Raw genomic sequence first — 19,236 nt, 5'->3', positions numbered from 1 at the left:
TCTGCCTGCCAGGGCTCCAGCTGCCTCCTCAAAACCAGAGCCATATTCCCACCACTACCAGCAGCACCTCTAGTAGCCCTCTCATCCCACATCCACATTAAATGGCATTCCTGTGCCTTTGTACTATGGATTCTACCAGGAGAGGAGCTGAGGCTGAGAAGAGCTGAGAATTCAAGCAATTAATTGACTTGCTCAGTGCTCCAAATAGCCTCTGGAGAAACTGATGCTGTTAATTCCATCAATATTGGCCAACTGGACTTGGTAATGGAAGGTCATAGAGGGCCAGCTAGAGGAAGAGTGAGAGTGCAATGAAAGACACAACAAGAACATGGATGCTGGAGAAAAAGCTTTTTAAAAAATATATATCTTTATTGATTTCAGAGAGGAAGGGAGTGGGAGAGAGAGATAGAAACATCAATGATAGAGAATCATTGATCAGCTGCCTCCTGCACACCCACACTGGGGATCGAGCCCACAACCTGGGTATGTGCCCTGACAGGGAATCGAACTGTGACCTTCTGGTTCATAGGTCAACGCTCAACCACTGAGCCATGCCAGCCAGGCTCAAACTTTAATTTTCAAAGGTGAGTCTGATCTGTTAGGTCTGAGCTTGCAAACTATCACACTAGGGGAGAAGTGATCGTGATGACTATTTTTAAGCCAAATGAAGTCAGGCAAGCTGCTTATATGCTGCGATAGCACAGTGTATTGGTATTACATAGATCTCTTGGTGATGAGGAAATATAAGCACCCAGACCAATGGAAAGAACTACCACACCAGCAAAGATCCTCACAGTGTTAAAACAGAGCTAGGGACACACTTCTATATCCAAAAAAAACACATTTTATGGAAGGAGTTGAAACTGGCAAGGAGATTGGAAGACCTATTGTTTACATAGAAATAGCAGAGGGTTCTAGAATCCTGGAAATATCACCTCTTTGGCTATCGTGCTTAGCATCATCATTGAAATATGTCTGAATCAAGGCATTTTAATCATCAGGGCAGGGCTGGTAGGTGCTTTGGGGTTTTGTCAAAAGTGGTCACAAGTTGCATTTCAAAAAGAGCTTTTAAAGAACAATCATGGAGAGTATACACAATGTGTAGCGTGGAGCCCATCAAGGCAGCCCCCTGTCAGTGGGTTGCCTTTGTCCAGATTTGGTGACTGCTCATGGGTCACTTGGTGGCCAACTGGCTTTTTTTCATTAGAAAATGGAATCCCATCAAAATGACCTCTGATAATGTCCAGTTCTGGTGCAGAGATGTCCATCATCATGGATCTGGGGGACTTTGATGTCTATAGGAGTTGGAATTCTGAGTTGGCTGGTGGGATCAACGGCATTGAGACTAAAGAGGAAATAGCTCAGGGCCCCTCCAGGTATGACATCTGCTTTCAGTGTTGTGAAATAGCATAAAGACTGTTGGACTCTAGACTGCTGGCTGAATACTTCTGTATTTCCAATGGGATACTTAATAATGGCAAACTTGGTGGTGATGGTGATGAATTCAATCTTAAAAAAAAAAATAACACGCCTCAATCATAAAATTCAGGGGACACATGAAGATTGAACTGGAGAATCAAATCTTCTAACTGCAAGGGTCCCAGGTTCGATTCCGGTCAAGGGCATGTACCTGGGTTGCAGGCACATCCCCAGTAGGAGGTGTGCAGGAGGCAGCTGATCGATGTTTCTCTCTCATCAATGTTTCTAACTCACTATCTCTCTCCCTTCCTCTCTGTAAAAAATCAATAAAATATATTTTAAAAAAATCTTCTAACTGCCAGGTTTCTCTACTTTTAAATTGATCATTGTGGACAAAATCAGAACTGATTTTGTCAGGAGAGAATTTGAACACTCGGTTACACTATGGGGAAAGCTTGAATTTCTTTTAGAACTGAATGGAGGCATCTGTTTTGTTTAAATTAAGGGTCTGTAAGTACCAGTCAGGGACCAAGTTGACAGCCATTCCTGTAATAAAGTAATAAATCATGGGGATGGTTAAGGAAGCAAGAAACACCACATTCTTCCTTTGCTTAACCAATTAAGCAATAAGCCATCTGGGTCTTTCTGTTAATTACTGTCAAACACAACTTATTCAATTGAATTCAGCCTTTTATTTAATTATATTAATTCATTCCAGCAACTTCAAATACCCACAGTACCAATAATAAAGTTCCTTTAAAAAAATAAAGGTCTTGTTTAATTTTTTTTCAATCATTAATACCCTTTACAAGCTAATAATACCCTTTATTAGCTTGGTCTCCACCTCAAGATATTAGAGGAATTCATTTTAAATATAGACAAGCCTGAAAGAAGAAGACGATGGCTGAGATTTCTTCTCTTTGATGGGAGGATGGACTTATGTAGATCAGTGCTATCCAATAGAACTGTTTGCAATGATAAAATGGTCTATATCTGTGCTCTCTAAAACAGTTGCCCCTAGCCACATGTGACTATTGAGCACTTGAAATGTGACTATTGAGTACAACTGAAGAGCTGAGTTGACATTTTCTTTCATTTTAAGGTATTTACAAATAGATAGCCACAGGTGGCTAGTAGCTACTAGCACAGGTCTAAAGTGTCTTCTGAGGAAGGAGAAACGCAGTGAGTGAATCATTGACTTAAGTAGGAGAAGGAATACATAATTATGATAGGCATTGTTTAGAAACCCTCACTTCCTATCTAGTTTTCCTTATTTGAAACACACTGCATTCTGAAGCAGCCCAAAGGAGACCAGCATCTTTGAGGGGAGGTTTCTAAGCTGAGCATGTGAAGAGGGAACTCTATCTGGAGGAGAAATGGGCATGAATGGTGTCTTCTGAATAGCAGAACCAACCCCACTCATCAACTCATCAATGGGCATGAATGGTGTCTTCTGAATAGCAGAACCAACCCCACTCATCAACCTAGTATGGTCACACTAGGCCGGGTCACAGCAAGGAGAGCCAGTGGCTCTGGTCTAGTGGAGGTGTGTTCCTCCCACAGTTGTCAGTGTTCAATCTATGGGCATGCTTAGGGGTCCCAGACAGTTCCTACAGGCCCAGAAATGGCTCTATCACCACCACCCCCATAAACATTAACACCCAACTCTGGCTCCTCTCATAAGAATTTTTGCTCAGACACTGGTATTTCCCCTCAGAGAGGTTTGCCTCTTTGCAAAGGTTGCTATTTCTGATCCAGTCAATACAAACCCTGTAACAGAGCATCGGGAAAGTTTCTCAAGTGTATGCACTTTTGTTCATGGGAATCCTCAGTCTGAGCTGACCCTTCTAAAGACCAATGACTAAAGAGAAGTATATTGCATGGGAATCTGGTTGCGGTTCACCAAATTGGGAAAGGGCTAGGGCAGGGTGAATGGAGGTAGAAAGTTCTGAGAAAATTCTCATTAACATGAAAACGTCCTATCCCAGGTTTGCTGCTTTTCAGCTGCTAGGCTGAGCTGGAGGTCTGGTTCAAAGCTCTCTTCTATCTTCTCTCCAATCCTGCTCTTCTCTCCGTAGCTTCCCTTCCTTCTTCTGAGCTAGGGCTCAACCAGGAAACATGAAATTTCCCTGTCCTAATAGGCTTAATCCATAGTTTTTGGTATGCCAGGCCATATGCTCTCTTTACACTTTAATTTCCATAGTTGGTTACACAGACAATCCAAGGTAAGGCCATTTGAAATAAATTGATCAATTGGATTTATGCATCCTGGAAGTGCTAGCAGAGAATGTCCAGGCCTCTCTTCTTAGAGATAAAAGCAATTATTACATACATGCCCAATGAAGAAAATGAAGAATCTTCTGTACTATGTAATGATCATCTACCAGTGATGAAGACAATGTGTGTGTGTGTGTGTGTGTGTGTGTGTGTGTGTGTATATATATATATATATATATAGTGTTTTTTTTTTTCAAAAATAGCCAGCAGTCAATGGCATAGGTGTGAGAAGGGAAAGACTTTCTACACTCATTCATGGAGCCTTCTTCTCTGCTATCACAAGGAGTACAAACACAGAGGATGTGCTTCATGGGATACACATGCTTTCTTAGCTCTCTTGTCACTGAACTGTGAGGACCAATCTTCTCTTTTCCTTCAGACTCTGGCATTCATCGTTCATCCACAGCGCGGACATTGTCAAATTGCCACAGCTGGCTGGCTTTTCCATCACACTGACGCAAGTACAAATCCTTATTGTTTTCCTGCACCACAGCTTCCATGCATTTCCCAGAAAGAATGTGAACAATCATTCCATTCTGAAAAGCGAGAAGGGGAAAAAAAAAGAAAAACCAGTCAGTCCCCCTCCGTCAGTCAGCAAAGAAGGAAATTTCTAAGTTTTGTACTAATCATCTATAATAATAAAAGTATAATATGCTAATTAAACCAGACATCCTTCTGGACGATCTTCTGGAGGAAGCCAGGGCTGCGAGGGAAGCCTGGGTCCTGGGTGCCAGAGGGAAGCCGGTGCCGACGGGGGGGCGGGGAGGAAGTCCTACTCTTGCAGGAATTTCGTGCATTGGGCCTCTAGTTAAGAGAATAATAGAGGTAATGCAAACTGTCCTGGTGAGGAATTATAGTATTTTGGTGAAAATGTAGTACAGTTCAGGTAGTTCTGAAATGTAGATATTATTCAGAGCCTTGGGGCCTTTAATTTAGTTATCTTTACTGTGGTTGGGGTAATTATACCATATCTTAGACTGTTCTGGTTAGTGGAATGCTCATTGTAAAAAGTATGTTCAGTCTTTATGTTGTATTGGTGATATTCATTGTTATCAGTGACTTGTAAATTTCTGCTTTCAAAATGATTTAATTTAATCTGTCCTATTAATCCTGCAATTTAGTACTGCTGCCACCAGGTTGCAGTAGAGAGTAAGGCTTTAAGGATATACTGAAGGCCTAAGTCAGCCGTATTTGAAAGACTATCTCAAATCTACCAAATTTAATACTGAATCTAGCTATGCCCTTCACAAGGAAAAATCAATGTCTTTATGAAAACTTAAACATCCTTAACCAGCAATGCTAATAATGTCCATTTATTTATTACTTATGTAGTTTTTAGCTATAATTCACATACCATAATATTCATTCTTTTAAAGTATACAACTTGGTGGTTTTTAGTAAATTCACAGAGTATATGCAACCATCACCACTATCTAATTCCAGAGCATTTTCATCACTGTGAAAAGAAAGCTGCTATTCATTAGCATTATTTTCCAATTCCTCCTTCCTTCCAGCCACTAGAAATCACTAATATGCTTTCTCTATTTATGGACTTGCCTCTTCTGGACATTTCCTATAAATGCAATCACATACTATGTGGCCTTTAGTGACTGGCTTCTTTCACTTTACATAATATTTTCAAGGTTCGTTCTCAACAGCTTATTGTGCATTCAGCCTAAGTTTCCAACATATGATGTTCTTCTTTAAGAAGACTGATGCATAGAGTTCTGCTTATTTTACCCTCTTGTTCCCAGGAAGAAGTTGAAGGAAATAAAGAGGATGTGTGTGTTTATTTCCATGTTTGTATATTTATACCCTAACTTGTTCCAAAAAGGATGTGAGGTGGAGAAAAAGCTGTGTATGAATACTTCATGTTGATACTGTCACCTTCCTGTCCTAATTCTGTATGGGGGACCCATGCACTCTCCCTCAGTACTTACATTTTATTTATTTCCTCTTTTTTTTTAAAGCATAACTTCTGAAAAGGATCTAGAACTTCTCTTTAATCAAAGTCTTAATAAAATGATGACATGCCCACCGTGGAATTTGAAAAGGAAGAAAGTGATGCCTATATCGATATCTATGTTGGCGGTGGACGAGGGGAGAGCCTTTCCATTCTAAAAGCCCCCTCACAAGGTGGTGGACTGCTGCTATCATGCACTCCATGGTCCTACTTGTGAGCTGAGCTAATAAACTTCAAAAGGGGGCTCTCTCCACTCTCTGCCACAACGAGGTCAGAGCTGTACAGAAACATGGCAAATTAGTACATTTCAAGTACATACCCAACATTTCTGCAAAGTTGGCTTTACCTCCCCGGGGCCTTCGTGCCAAGCATTTAATTTAAGCAATGGAGGCACAGGTCTGAATGGTAATACTTGATCTCTTGGAAGAGCTTGGGACGTAATGCTGACCATCGGCACCGCCAAGCTCTTTCTGAATGGATTACTTACCTCCTGGAAGTCCCAGTGCTGCTGGTGGATGGCAGGGCCTTCCGCGGTGCAGTTCTGAAGAATCACCTGCTCTCGCCTGACATCGAAGCACAGGTGCTGTGGGCTTCCAAAGTGGATCTCCTTCCTGCCGGTGTGCTCCAGGTGCTGGGGGAGAGGGAGCAGGTGTTAGCACAGCCAGCAGGACATGTTCTCCAAAGCTGGAGGTGAGGGAAGCAGAGCTCACAATAGAGCTGAGGACTAGGGGCAATCTTCAGGCATTGGGGAGGGAGGTGTGTGGGGTCATCAGTCTCATTATCTGAACCAATCTTTGGGTTAGGGGTTGATCCTGCCCCCTGTACAGCAACCACAAGATGTAACCTAAAAAGGTTAAGAACCACAACCAGGAAGTAGACAAGTCACTAGACTGACCCATCCTTCCTGGGCATGGATTTTAACCAGGTGCCACCTGGATTTCTCAGTGTGGATTTCAAAAAGCCTGACCTGTGATGGGCTATATATACCCATGAGCAACACCCCTAGTTCAAGGCCGGGCCTCTCCCTCTGGGTAGCATGCCGGCCAATCATGCTCAGCATTTCTCTTTGGATGTCTGTTGGGCCATAACCTTTTGTTGTCTCAAGGCAGCCCTACTCCTCTTGGGTTCTGAGGACTCCAGCCACACTGCAGAGTGGGGCCTCGGGGCAATCTATGGAGTTGGTCTTCAATGCTGTCTCTTGTCCCTCCCCACACACGTCATCCAAGCCTCTATTCCAGGGAGGGGCTCCTGCCAGCCCTGGCACCCCAGGAGAGCTGATGTGCTGCCTCCCTCCTCTCCCCAGGGGCATTTGTACTCTCTGCTTCCTCCTCGCTGTGCAAGCCTCCTCCCTGTGGCAGGAATTTCACAAACCAAATTGCTCCGAGCATGGGAAATGTTCTGAATGAGGCCAGTGCTCTTGCAAGCCAATGACTCCATCTGTTCTGTGAGTAAGTCTTCCTCTGGCAAGAGGAGCATCTGGTCACCAGAGGACATGAGGCCTGTCTGCTCCAAATCCAGCCCGCCCTCCCCTACACACACACACACACACACACACACACACACACACACACACACACACACCCCAGGCTCCCGTGGTGCCCTAAACATATCCTCTCTCACAGATCCCCATGAAATACTGGGAAGACACAGCACATCTCCTCTGGGCAGGATTCAGCATCAGAGAACTTGCGACCTAAGACTACGAGTCATGAGTCACGGGTCTGAGGCACCACTGCAACACTTGTCAGTGTTGCTGAGCCTATAGCCCCACTCGGGTGACCCACTTTCCCCACTTCAGGTGCTAGTTGGCTAAAGATCTCATCGTGCCTGGTGGAAATTTGCCTGCGTATAGCTTTGCTTTGACCTCTGATTATAGTTTTTAATTTTAATAGGGAGCTTTTCCATAAATGCTGGATTTCAAGTGTCTTTGAGAATGTTGGATGACCTAATAATACTGGACCCAGTTTCAGACAAAACGGAACCTTTTATTGAGGTGGGGCAGGTGCAGCTGTCCTTTCATGTGGGCATGTGCCCCTCGTCACAACAGCCTCTATCTACCCAGCTCAAGGTACGCATGTCTTTACCTGCCTGAACCCTGGATGGCCACCGTCTGAGCCTCAGTTTCCTCATCTGTCAGATAAAAGCATTGGTTCAACAGCCTCTCCATTTCCCTTGAGCTCAGATTCTTGCATTCTCTGATGATGGTCCATGTCTGTGCTTGCAGCTGGGGGTGGGGTAGGCAGGGCTGGGCTGGGTCAACACAGTGGGGGACTGAGAGCCATCAAGGGATATAGACCACTGAAAGGAGATGCCCCAAAGAGAAGTGAGGGGCCCCTGGGAAAGACCACTTATAGGTCTTCCCTGATCACTACCCTGAGAACTCTGACCACCCACCTGTTGCTGCCGGCTGTCACTGCAAGGAGCCAGCATCATGGCACAGCCCAGGAGGTCCCCTTCTGCCTGGCAGTCTGCACAGAAGCCAAGTCCGGTGTTGTGGAGCTGAAAGTGGACATCCATACGGAAGTGAATCCTGCCCTCCATGCAAGACACCCTCTGTCAGACGCCATTCCTCTCCTTCACTCTCTGAAATGTAGCTCAAGGTGCCATGTTCAGGCCACAAGCTGAAGGCACTGATCCTAAGGGACAGGCCTCCTGAAGGAGGCAGGCGGCACCTGTCCTGGTGAGGGGCTCTGGGATGGGTTATGGGGCAATCCAGTCACCTCCCTCAGGGCAGGCATGGGAGCCTCTGAGGCCCTGCCGAGCTTGGGCTGGTTGGCCAGGGTCATGAAGACCATCGGAACATCCACTTCCTGTCTTGGGAAGCAGCCCACCCCTCCTCTTCCTCCTCATCTTCTCTGGGTCACGCCTTGCCTTTCCAGAGAACCTGGGCCTGCGCTCGGATGGGTACAGCTCAGGGTAGATATTGGCCAGAAACCAGTGGAACGTTCGACAACCCAGTCTCCTTTGCAGCTGCAGGCGTTCTGTGCAGTCTGGCTTCTCAGCCTGGGGGAGGAGAAACACATGGCAGTGAGACAGAGAAATCTTGTTGTACATCAGAACTTACATGGTGGAGGAGGGAGAGACGTGGCTGAAGCTGGAGGATTGGGACAGAATGAGGACATCAAGATCACAGTTCTCCAGGGCTGCAGACAGGGGAGAGGGTCATGTGTGAGGAGAAGAGGATTTGGACAGGATAGGGTAGGCTGGATCTTCCTTAGAGACATCTGTGAAACCAGCAACATGGTAGGTGATGTCACTCCCTTCCCATAAGCCCTCACATCTCAGTCTAAAAAGACAATGAGATCCATGCTTGATGACTTTTCTTAGGCAGCTGGCAAAATGTGAGGGGGCTTTGAACCTTAGGTTGGTGTGGAACAACATCATGATGGGCCTCGTGGAGGCAGAGCCTGACCCAAAGGCGACTGAGGTGAACTAAGCTGGAATTCATGCAGTGAGGGTGGGGACAAAGGGAATTTACCTTTCTTCCCCTCTAGATGCCCAATTTCCTCCATTAACAAATCATTTCCTTGGGCTACATACACTATCTTCCTTTTCTGAGGTTCTCCTTTACAATACATTTGTCCTAGGATGGATATCAAGGTAAGTCCTTAAGATTTTAGTATAAATTAGTGTTTTGGGCTATATTCATAAGATACAAAGAACCCTACCCAGAATTTTAGTACTAAATCCTGGATATTTTTAGGGAAGAGAGAAGTGCTAAGGAGAGAGTCAAAAGACCAAAAACAAACAAAAAGAGAGAGAGAATTATTTCTTGGGGTGAGGAGAAGAAAAGAGAGGGAGCTGAAATAGGAAGTCTGTGTCAGAGTTCTAACTTGATGGCCTCTAGCCTGGAAATTAGACTTTGATCTAATTGGCTATGTGAAGGGAATTTAGTTTGCTTTTACTCTTTCCCTCTCTTAGTCCTCAGATATAAATGTTGGGAAGAGTAGGATCTGAGTCTGCCATACAGAAATGCTCTCTATATGCCTCTCAAAGTGTGACCCCTGAGCACCTGGTTCAGAAATGCCCAAGGAACTTGTTTAAAATGCACGTTCCTGGGCCCTGCCCCACAGCCTATGATTCAGTAGGTCAAGGCATCTAATCGGCATTCCACCATTTATCCACTTTGAGAACAACTTCTCTAAGTCAGGATTTTCTTGTTTATTCAGCGTATTTACCCACCATTAAACCAAAGAGAACTGTCCCTTTTTTCCTGTCAGGAAATACTGTGGGTTTTTTGATAGTTTCTTGGCATTCTTAGTGTCCATTTGAGTCCCCCCCAGCTCTTCTCCAGGGCTGGACTTTGCTAGTAAAGCAAAAACATTCCTTCATAAGAGTTCCATCACCTTCATCTTTCTTGGTGGTGAAACATACTGGCAAATCTACCCAAATCAAATGCGGATGCATGCTGACAGAAAACTTTCCCCTGTACACCATGTCTTACAGAGGAGAAAACCAGAGAATGTCAACTCCTTCAGCACCTTCAACTATACTTACCTTTGCCATCTTGTGCCCATGATTTCCTGTGCATGTGGCTGGCCCCTAGCAGGCCCCTTATGCCCCATGTTCTTATAGTGGAATGCAGAGGTATGTCTTTTGAAACCCTAGCCTTGTCTTTGGGTGCGTGGGATTTCTGTATCTCAAAATTCAAAGGAGGGTTTTGGGAGTGGGGAGGAGGGAGGCAGGAAAGGGGATGGAAGGATAGAAATCATTAGAGCAAAATTAATTTTTAGCTATTTAGATTTAAAGTAAATAAATGCATGCTATCAAGCACCTTCAGGGAGGCAGTGATATTATTGAAATCTTGATATCAAAGTAAGCAATAGGACACTTCTAGAACATGAATAGAAATTAATTTTTTTAATGTCAGAAAAAAAGTTCTCCTAACTTACCAGTAGGAGGTGTCATTCTTCTTATGAAAGTCATCAAAGGAACATTGATCAGAGAATGTACCACTCTCAGCAGTGTGGGCTGATGAGGGACTTGGGGGAGCTGTTACAGCACCTTTATGGGTCCTGAAAAATCTTACCTTTGGAGCCCCGCTCCCAGCACAGGAAACATTAATATGAACCCCTGTCCCACATGAAATAGCATTTGTGTCACTCCATAAGAATTAAGCTGAGTAACAGTTGACCAGTTGAAGAGACAATGTTTGTGGACTTTAATTCAATGTTTAAATTTTTTTCCCTGTGGTTGTTTTGGATCTTTTGTGTCTATTTTTACAGCCTTGAGCACTTTGCCCAGCATGAAAAGGCCCTCTGAGACCTGTTCCATCCCTTACTCCCTTCCCAATTTCTCCTCTGGGCCCATGATGAAGGACCGCATCCCATAGATGTCATCCCACAGACACCAGGGGGTTCCAGGCCAAGACCAACGGTAAAGCCCCAAGGAAATGCTGAGAGGGACAGAGGACAGCCCCACCAGGTAGAAGAGCCGTTTGAGAGGGACAACTTGGGGGAAGCACAAGCCAGAAGCTTCTATTTTCCCTCTAGACAGGAGGAAGAGACGCTCCCTGGCCCAGCCTCCGGCTGGTGGCCCTATAGTAGGCACAGAAGCCCCTGCCGGGCTCTCCTTACCTTGCTCAGGGCGAAGGCCTCTGGGCTGTGCTTGTAGAAGGTTTCTTTGAATGAGTCCAGCCAGGTCTCAGCAATGCGAACCTTGTTCAGCAGGGTGGCCTCCTGGTCAGGTGGGGAGTTAGCCTCCTGATTTTGGTAGATGTGCCCCACCCGAGAGCAGGGAAGGATTTCAACCGAGCCACCGCAAAGCCAGGCCTGCCACGAAAGGACAAAAGACACACCTCTGCACTCCACTCCAAGAACGTGGGGCATAGGGGCCAGCCACATGCACAGGAAATCATGGGCACAAGATGGCAAAGGTAAGTATAGTCGGCAGGGTGCAGCAGCGTTTCCAGGTGGAGTCCCGGGAAGTGATAAAATAGGAAGAATGGGCACAGTTGTCCTGGGATGGAACTGGTGGGGTGAGGGTGCCACACCCATGCAACTAGTTGAATGCTCTCCCTTGAAACACACACATAGACTTGGCACTCATGGGTTAGCACTCTATATGTATTAATATTAGTGTATATATGTATATGTATATATGTATTAATATTAGTGGCTCAGTGCACAGATTCGTGCACATTGAAAGGGAATTAAGTAACCCGAGAACTGCTGCTGCCAAGTCATCATAGCTTGGCAGTAAACCAGATTTGGGGCCGACAGTGCCCCAGCAACAGCAGAACCCACTGCAAAGGTGGAATCATGCAGCCCCCGAGGAATCGGGCTCCCTCCTCTCAGGTTCCGGGTTGCGTCACCCAAGAACCGCTGCTGCCAAGTCACCGCAGCTCTGCAGCTCCTGCATTGAGCGTCTGCCCCCTGGTGGTCAGTGTATGTCATAGGTACTGGCCGGTTGGATGGTCTGGTGGTCGGACACTCAGTCTTTTATATATAGAGATATATTTTTTTATTGACTTCAGAAAGGAAGGGAGAGTGAGAGAGAGAGATAGAAACGTCAATGATGAGAGAATTATCGATCGGCTGCCTTCTGCATGCCCCCCAGCAGGGATGGAGCCTGCAACCTGGGCATATGCTCTTGACCAGAATCAAACCTGGGACCCTTTAGTCCGCAGGCCCACGCTCTATCCATTGAGCCAAACCGGCTAGGGCAGCACCCTATTCTCCAAAGGCTGCTTCCTCAGGGAAAAGGGGGTCCCTAGTGGCTCATGAAGTCTCCTGCTGCAAAGGCAAGGGAAACTATTGTGTGGCGATCAAAGCAAGCTTTCCTTAAAGTCTCTCCTACTTCAGGAAGTCCCCTCTCCCCGCCCCTCTGCTGACTCTCACATCTACTCCCAAATGCCTAGAATTCATTTGACAGGAAGCCTGCATTGCACACTTGGGGATAAAGGTGAAAATGAAAACATTCCTAGCAGAGGCAGCATATGAACTGAAACATACCGAGGCTGGGGTTCCCAGAGTGTGTGCCCAGCTACCCCAGGATGCCCCAGCAAACTCAAAGGGCCCCTTGGTATAGTTTAAATGTTTGAGAGAAACATAGTGACATTTGTTGGATGTCCCACAAACTACAAGCTCGAGGTAACTCATGGTTTCAGCATTCTATCGCTGTACCTTTGATGGAGTATATCTTTACTGGATTGGGTTTTCAGAAGTTGCTTTGATGAAAAAACAAATATCGTGCTAACATCCATGTGGAACAGGGAATGAGGATGGTGGTGTAAGGTCTGATGCCACGGTTAGGGAAGTGTGCAGTGTCCAGCGGGTGCTAAGTTGTTAGAACAGATACTTACTAAGTTGTTTGGACCAAACTACTCAATATACAGAATGCTTGGGGTTTGCTCTGGTCTGTGAGTGCTGTGAAAATCACGGAGATGCTAAGGGTGCTGTGAACGGACAATGTAGGGGAATGTCTGCACTAAGGTGTAGATAACTGATAATATGCCCTATCTGGTGGGCAGGTTTGATAGTCAAGTTCATGGGGGAGGCTGGGGGCAAAATCAAGGTAGAGCATGAAGGATGGGGAAGGGGAAGACACGGGAGGCTTGATGCACCACATTGAATGACTATCATTTCTCTTTAGCCTCATCCCCAATCAGTGGCATTTCTATTGGCTGCCTCCAACCTGTGACCAGTCATGGTTCCTGGGTCCGCCCTTGGAGCAGGGCATACCTTGAGAGACAGTTCGAGGTTTTCACCACCCCGCAGTGACATGAGAGGGTCATACGCTCCAGTGTTTTGGAAGTAATGTCTGTCCACAGCCACGACCCCACCGGGCACCACAGGGCTCCTGGAGGGAGAAGACAGGAACAGACCACATCAGGGAGGCTTGCTGGGCTCCAGGGGCTGAGGGAGTTCATGCTTTTAGTGGCAAGACTGGAACAAAACAACCATGTCAGAAACCCCAGTATTTTATGAAAAAAGAGCTGTGGTTGCCTGGGCCTTTTACTAGTATACCCATCCTCAGGTACTGCTCCTATAGGGCCACACCTGAGGATCCCCTGCCATCTGGCTTGAGGCCCTCTGTTGAGACCTTTGGGAAGAAGGCCCTGGTTAAAATAATATGCCCTAAGGCAGGGAGCATTAGGCCTGGACAAAGGGCAATGGCCAGCTCTGTCCTCCTCTTTCTTCCCTCGCCCCTGCCCTCACCCATTCTGTTTGCTTCATGACCCATGACCATCCACCCCAATTCTAAGATAAATCCACCAGGGACTGTGGAAGTAGAGAGGTCCCGCCCACCCTGGGGGAAATACACATGACATTTAAATGTGTTGAATGTTTAAATGCTAGCTTAAACACAGGAAATTAGAAGCCCAGAGTAAGGGAATTAAGAGAACAATAAAATCTCCCAGAAAAGTATAAACAGGAAGAGGTGTAGCCAGAGGCTTTTGAATAAGTGTGTCCCTTCATTCAGGAACAATTTTTTTTTTAAATGGGACAAATATTCATGCAGCTAAACTCTGGATATGTCTCAAGATATAAATGACTCTAAGTTCAGATTTTTTTTCATAACCAAGAAAATAGCATTACATTAACAAAACTTAGGTTATTAAAAATACTAAGTTATACCAGAATACTGAAAACCAGGATTGTATATTACTTGATACAGTTTCCAACTGTACCACTTAACTATTTGTAAGATCAGGGTTAATTCCTGGAGGAGAAGGGCCCAGCGCTTGTTTGGGGATCTGAGAGAGGCGGGCACCTTGCCTGCTTTCCACATGGCTGCCCTGGGAGCCCAGCTACCCCTCACCACCCTCTGCCCCAGGAGACAGGGTCCAAGCAGCAGCATGGGGCACTGGCAGTGGTGGGTGCAGCTCCCTGAAAGCATGGGCTGTGGCATGGTGGCCAGGAGCGGATGAGGGATTTCGGCAGACACTGCGGGGAGGGTACAGGCTGTAGGGGGCCAGGCATGCCAACTCCACCCCAGAGGCCATGACCAGGGAAGGTGCATTGTGGTGAACACCCATGCAGGACAGCTTGAGCCGAAATGGGGCACTCCCTCCCCACAGAAGCCTGGGGCTCAAATCAACTCTAGGGAAACAGGGAGAGGTGGTGGTTGCACAATATTGTGAGTGCACTAAATGCTACTGAATTGTTCATTTTTTAAAAATTAATTTTATGCTATATGAATTTCAGCTCAATGAATTATTTTGTTACAAGGTGGATAGGGAGAGATAGCTTGCTTCACCTGGCTCCCTCGGGAGACTTGCTCTCAGAACCCAGTGCAATGAGCTCATGGAGAAAATGGTGAACAAGTCCCCCCTGAAATCCCGCTGATGGCCAGCATCAACCTTCAGACAGGTGAACAGCCTTCAGGGGACTCCATCCCCTCTGTTGAGTCATTTCCAGCCAGTCTAGTCTAGTGAAGTATGGTCCTGCTAAGGCCCCAGACCCTGGAGCAGAGACAACCAACCCTGCTGCTCCCTTTCAGAATTCATGACCCACAGAGTCCAAGAGCTTAATAAAATGGTTGTTTTACAGAACTCAGTTTGGGTTAGATTTGTTCTGTACCAGAAGATCTCTAGAACATCTACTTGGTTGTCCAAAAAACAAATACTTGAAAAGCAACCCATAAAATCAGATATAGTTTGATACTTATGGTGCCTTAGCATTCACCTGTCTGAATTCTTCTTTTTTACTGAGAAAGGACCTGAAGCCAGGGAAATTCCAGTGTTACCTGGTGAGGCAGAGCTCGGTTAAGATCCCAGCTGAGGCTCTGCCAGGGTCTCACACTGGGATTTATTGAAGGTGTCTGGAAGAGCTTCGCCAACTCCATCAACATGACAATAATGACACAGCTGAGTGCCTGGCACTCTCTGAATGCTTTTTATATATTAAATCATTTAATCTTTTTTATATGCATTTTTTATTTTCTTTTTCAAGGTGAAAGGATTAAGAAGTATATTAACTCATTCAATCTTAACAATAACCCTATAAGGTTTATAATCATCACTGATGAATTATTATTTTTTCTTTTTCTTTTTTCTTTTTATCACTGATGGATTATTGATGCAGGTTCCCTCTGGGAAGGTGAGGATAGGTAGCTTGCTTTTATCTTGAACTTGCTCAGTCAGTCTTTTATCCTCAATTTACTAATGAGGAAACTGAGGCACAAATTAAGTAATTTTCTGAGAAACTGGGGGATCCTGGATTAGCTCCCAGACAGTCTGGCTGCCAAGTCCCTCCTGAGGAAGCAAAGGAGAAGCAGGCTCCGTGATGGGGCCTCACCTGATGGGGCTGATGGGGGACAGGAGGGCCTTCCTTTCACTGTCCGACAAAGGCTCCCAGTGGAAATCCAGCTTCCAGTCCAGCACACCCCGCTGCAGGTCCTTGGAGGGGTAATACTGGAAAGTCTTCCAGTCAATCACATCTAGGACTGGAGACACCACCCGGCTCCTGGAAAGAATTGTAGGATCAAATAAGGAAGACAAACAACTCCCTTGTAGGGGGATAGAAACATCATCTAAACACGCACTGCCCAACATGGCGGCCACCAGCCACATGTGGCTATTGGGCACCTAAAATATGCAATCGAGATGTGGCAAAAGTATAAAATACACATTGGATTTAGAAAACTTAGTATGAAAAAAAGTTTAAAATCTCAGTACTTTTTATATTGAAATGATAATGTTTTGGATTTAGTGAAATATGTTAGAATTAATTTCATGATTTTTTTATTTTGTAATATGATGCCTAGAAACATTTAAATTCTACGTGACTCATGTTACTGGTCAGCAGTGTTCTAGAAAATATGTTTTTCCATAGAAAATTGGGGGCCCATTTCATTAAAGAGCACGCCTGCCCCTTTCTTTCTTTGAAAACCTCTGTGGACAGCACTGAGAATCAGGAAAATGGGGTCCTTGACTCAGCTCGCCACTAATGAGCTGTGTGGCCTTGGGACAGCTGCTGAGCTTCTCTGGGTCTCAGTTTCCTCGTTTGTAAAATGAGAGGTTGAACTGCTTCCCACAGAGGTCTTTCTCCGCTGTAGTGCTCCAGGACTATGACTCTTGACTTTTAGGCGGTCTTTGAACCCCTCCTCAGAAGAATAATCAAGTGCACATATACAAATATTGCACACAGATTCGGAGGGCCTATGGGCCTCTGCTCTGGGGTCTGTTCTTGTTCCTCCCTGTAATCACAATACTTGACTGGCTTGAGGGCTCAGGATTGCCAGGCCCCAGAAGTGCCCCTGGTGTTAGTGTATGTGTATATGAGCACGTGGTGCTTACCAGCAAGCCAAGGTCCTGAGTTTAGATTTATTTGTTCATTTACTGATGCTGTTGGTGATTATATTTTATCCCTCCCCTCCCCCCCTTTTTTTTGCACAGCCTGGCATGTAACTTCAGATAGGGTGATGTGGGAAATTGGTACAAGTCACAAACTTCACCTGTTAAAAAAAAAACAGGTGATCACTCAGATGTACTAGGAGCTTCCCTCCTAACCAAGATCACATTTTTTTTTTCTGGCCTCTTTTGACTTCTAAAATCTATGCCATGGGATGGGTCAGGCCCCAACTCAGGCGTGGCTGGCAGGTGCCCCTTTAAGGAACGTGAGGATCCTGGAAGAAGAGATGGAAGCCACGCAGTTTACACTCCCATAAATTTCCATCTCTTTCCTTTCCATTTCGGAGGCAGCCAGGGCTGGCGTAAGCCCTAGTGCCACAGAGAGAACCAGGGTGGTCCTGAGATTCAATTATCTGCTTTAATCTGTGGCCTTAGTGACTGATGTTGTCGTGAGGTGTCTGGGATTTCTATTTAGAGCCAGGATCTCAAATCTATGCCATGGGATGGGTCAGGCCCCAACTCAGGCATGGCTGGCAGGTGCCCTTCTAAGGAACGTGAGGATCCTGGAAGGAGAGATGGCAGCCACACGATTTACACTCCCATCAATTTCCATCTCTGATCTTTCATTTCGGAGAAGGCCAGGGCTGGCATAAGCCCTAGTGCTACAGAGAGAGCCAGGGTGGTCCTGAGATTCAATTACGTATCTGCTTTAATCTGAGGCCTTAGTGACTGATGTTGTCGTGAGGAGTCTGGGATTTCGATTTAGAGCCAGGATCCCGATATGCTTTTCCTGCCCTTTGCACATTGTTCCCTCTGGCAGGTGAGGGGAACCTCATCCCGCTTGGTCTCCACTACTCTGGGGCACAGTGCACCGACCTAAGAAAACTGAGAAGCAAGATCAAGGATGAAAGCAGGGCCCCCAGCCCCACCTCTCCAGTCTCCACTTACTGGGGATGAACGGAGCAGACGGATGGATCTGGCCATTGGCAGAGCATTTTGTGGAATTTCAGAATCAAGAGCCAGGGAACCGTGTGGCTGATTTCTGAAGAATCCCATCAAATCTGTGCCATCTTAGTAATCATAACGGGACAAGAAAGGACATTGCACTTGAGCAACCACACAATCAATTCGTCCCAGACCTCTGAGCGGTGCCCTTTTGACAAAGTGTATGTTACTTTTTATCAGAAAACGAGAACTCCAAAATTCATCAGATGTCTGTTTTTGCTCTGTTTTGCTGGAAGCTTGGAGTCATGTGTAAAGCTCACTACTACTAACTGCATTACTGATTCCCAATGCTATCTTTTCCTGTTAAGTCTCCTTCTCCTTCTATTTTTAACCAGACACGTAGTGATTAATCATGAGCCTCTTTGAGTACATTTTGGATAGAGATGAAGAATAAAATGTCAGGGAAGGAAGTGAAAAACGTTTTCTGTTTTGGTTTTTATTCCCGTGGTTCACAGCAGCTGCTTCACCAGGGCTGAATTAGGGAGTAACGGCAGTCTAGTGACTCAGAAAGGGTGATTGAAAAACAAACAAACAAACCCAAACAGCCTTATATTTAGCTTTGGGTTTCATACCTACAAACGTGTCTGGTGTTCTTGGAATTCGTTTAAAGCAAAATAGCAAAGCTACCCTGTTTGACTTGGAAGGAGCTAGAAGTGTCTGCTTACTCCATCATTCTCTCGTTCGCAAATTGAGTTTTAACCTCAGGAAGGTACAAGGTGGGTCCTCTCTTAAGCCTTTGTAAGCTCCAGGAGGTCAAGTGTTTGAATTTCAAGACAAACAGAGGCAGCTGAGCCGTCAGCCAGGGCTGGTTAATTGAAATACCGATCCTGGCCTGGCTTCCTCTCCATGTCCCGTCTTCTGTGATCTGACCGTGTTTGGGTCACCCCATCCCTCACTCACAGCCTCCTGTGCACTCAGTTTTCCCTGGGCCCCAGTGTTTGGGTTCAGTTTTCAGCATATGAATGGGGGTGGGGGACACCAACAGTCCTTATCAGGTCAACTAATGAACTACCATCCATATATTCAAGAGCTAACTGCAACCAACCTTAGCAACCAACCCTATTATTTCATCCCTTTCCCTTTTTTCCTGGGCCTTGATGTTCTTCCAAGCCTAAGATATGTGAAGCCATTTGGGAAGTTCACTCAAATGTTTGGTGTTTGTAAAAAGCTTCTCATACTGAGAAGCAGAGGCTCTGAATTCTCTCTACACAGAGCTCTTGTGGCTCAGTGAGATCCCAGGACTGGTGCCAGCCCCTCAGGACTCTGTCCTGCTGGG

General features: G+C 45.8%; 1 protein-coding gene across 2 annotated transcripts in view; it reads right to left on the bottom strand.

The window, feature by feature from the left end:
* Nucleotides 1-1,808: 1,808 nt before the first annotated feature.
* The window catches only part of GALNT15 (polypeptide N-acetylgalactosaminyltransferase 15), a 33,417-nt gene continuing 15,989 nt past the window's right edge, over nucleotides 1,809-19,236 (bottom strand). Inside the window, exons 4-11 of one of the 2 annotated variants that reach the window (XM_005863621.2) lie at nucleotides 15,901-16,068; nucleotides 13,342-13,459; nucleotides 11,236-11,430; nucleotides 8,531-8,662; nucleotides 8,054-8,158; nucleotides 6,147-6,290; nucleotides 2,904-4,232; nucleotides 1,809-2,845 (exon numbers count right to left, since the gene is read on the bottom strand). In XM_005863621.2, coding sequence (XP_005863683.1) covers nucleotides 4,086-4,232; nucleotides 6,147-6,290; nucleotides 8,054-8,158; nucleotides 8,531-8,662; nucleotides 11,236-11,430; nucleotides 13,342-13,459; nucleotides 15,901-16,068 — 1,009 coding nt within the window. In that variant the 3' untranslated portion in view covers nucleotides 1,809-2,845; nucleotides 2,904-4,085. Of the gene's footprint in view, nucleotides 2,846-2,903; nucleotides 4,233-6,146; nucleotides 6,291-8,053; nucleotides 8,159-8,530; nucleotides 8,663-11,235; nucleotides 11,431-13,341; nucleotides 13,460-15,900; nucleotides 16,069-19,236 lie in introns of those variants that run through there. The other variant, XM_005863623.2, reaches the window with a different exon arrangement.

This window comes from Myotis brandtii, unplaced genomic scaffold, assembly GCF_000412655.1.
Source record: "Myotis brandtii unplaced genomic scaffold, ASM41265v1 scaffold18, whole genome shotgun sequence".
Lineage (NCBI taxonomy): Eukaryota > Metazoa > Chordata > Mammalia > Chiroptera > Vespertilionidae > Myotis > Myotis brandtii.
Note: the sequence above shows the minus strand (reverse complement) of the source record. Positions and strands in the feature narration are given on the sequence as shown.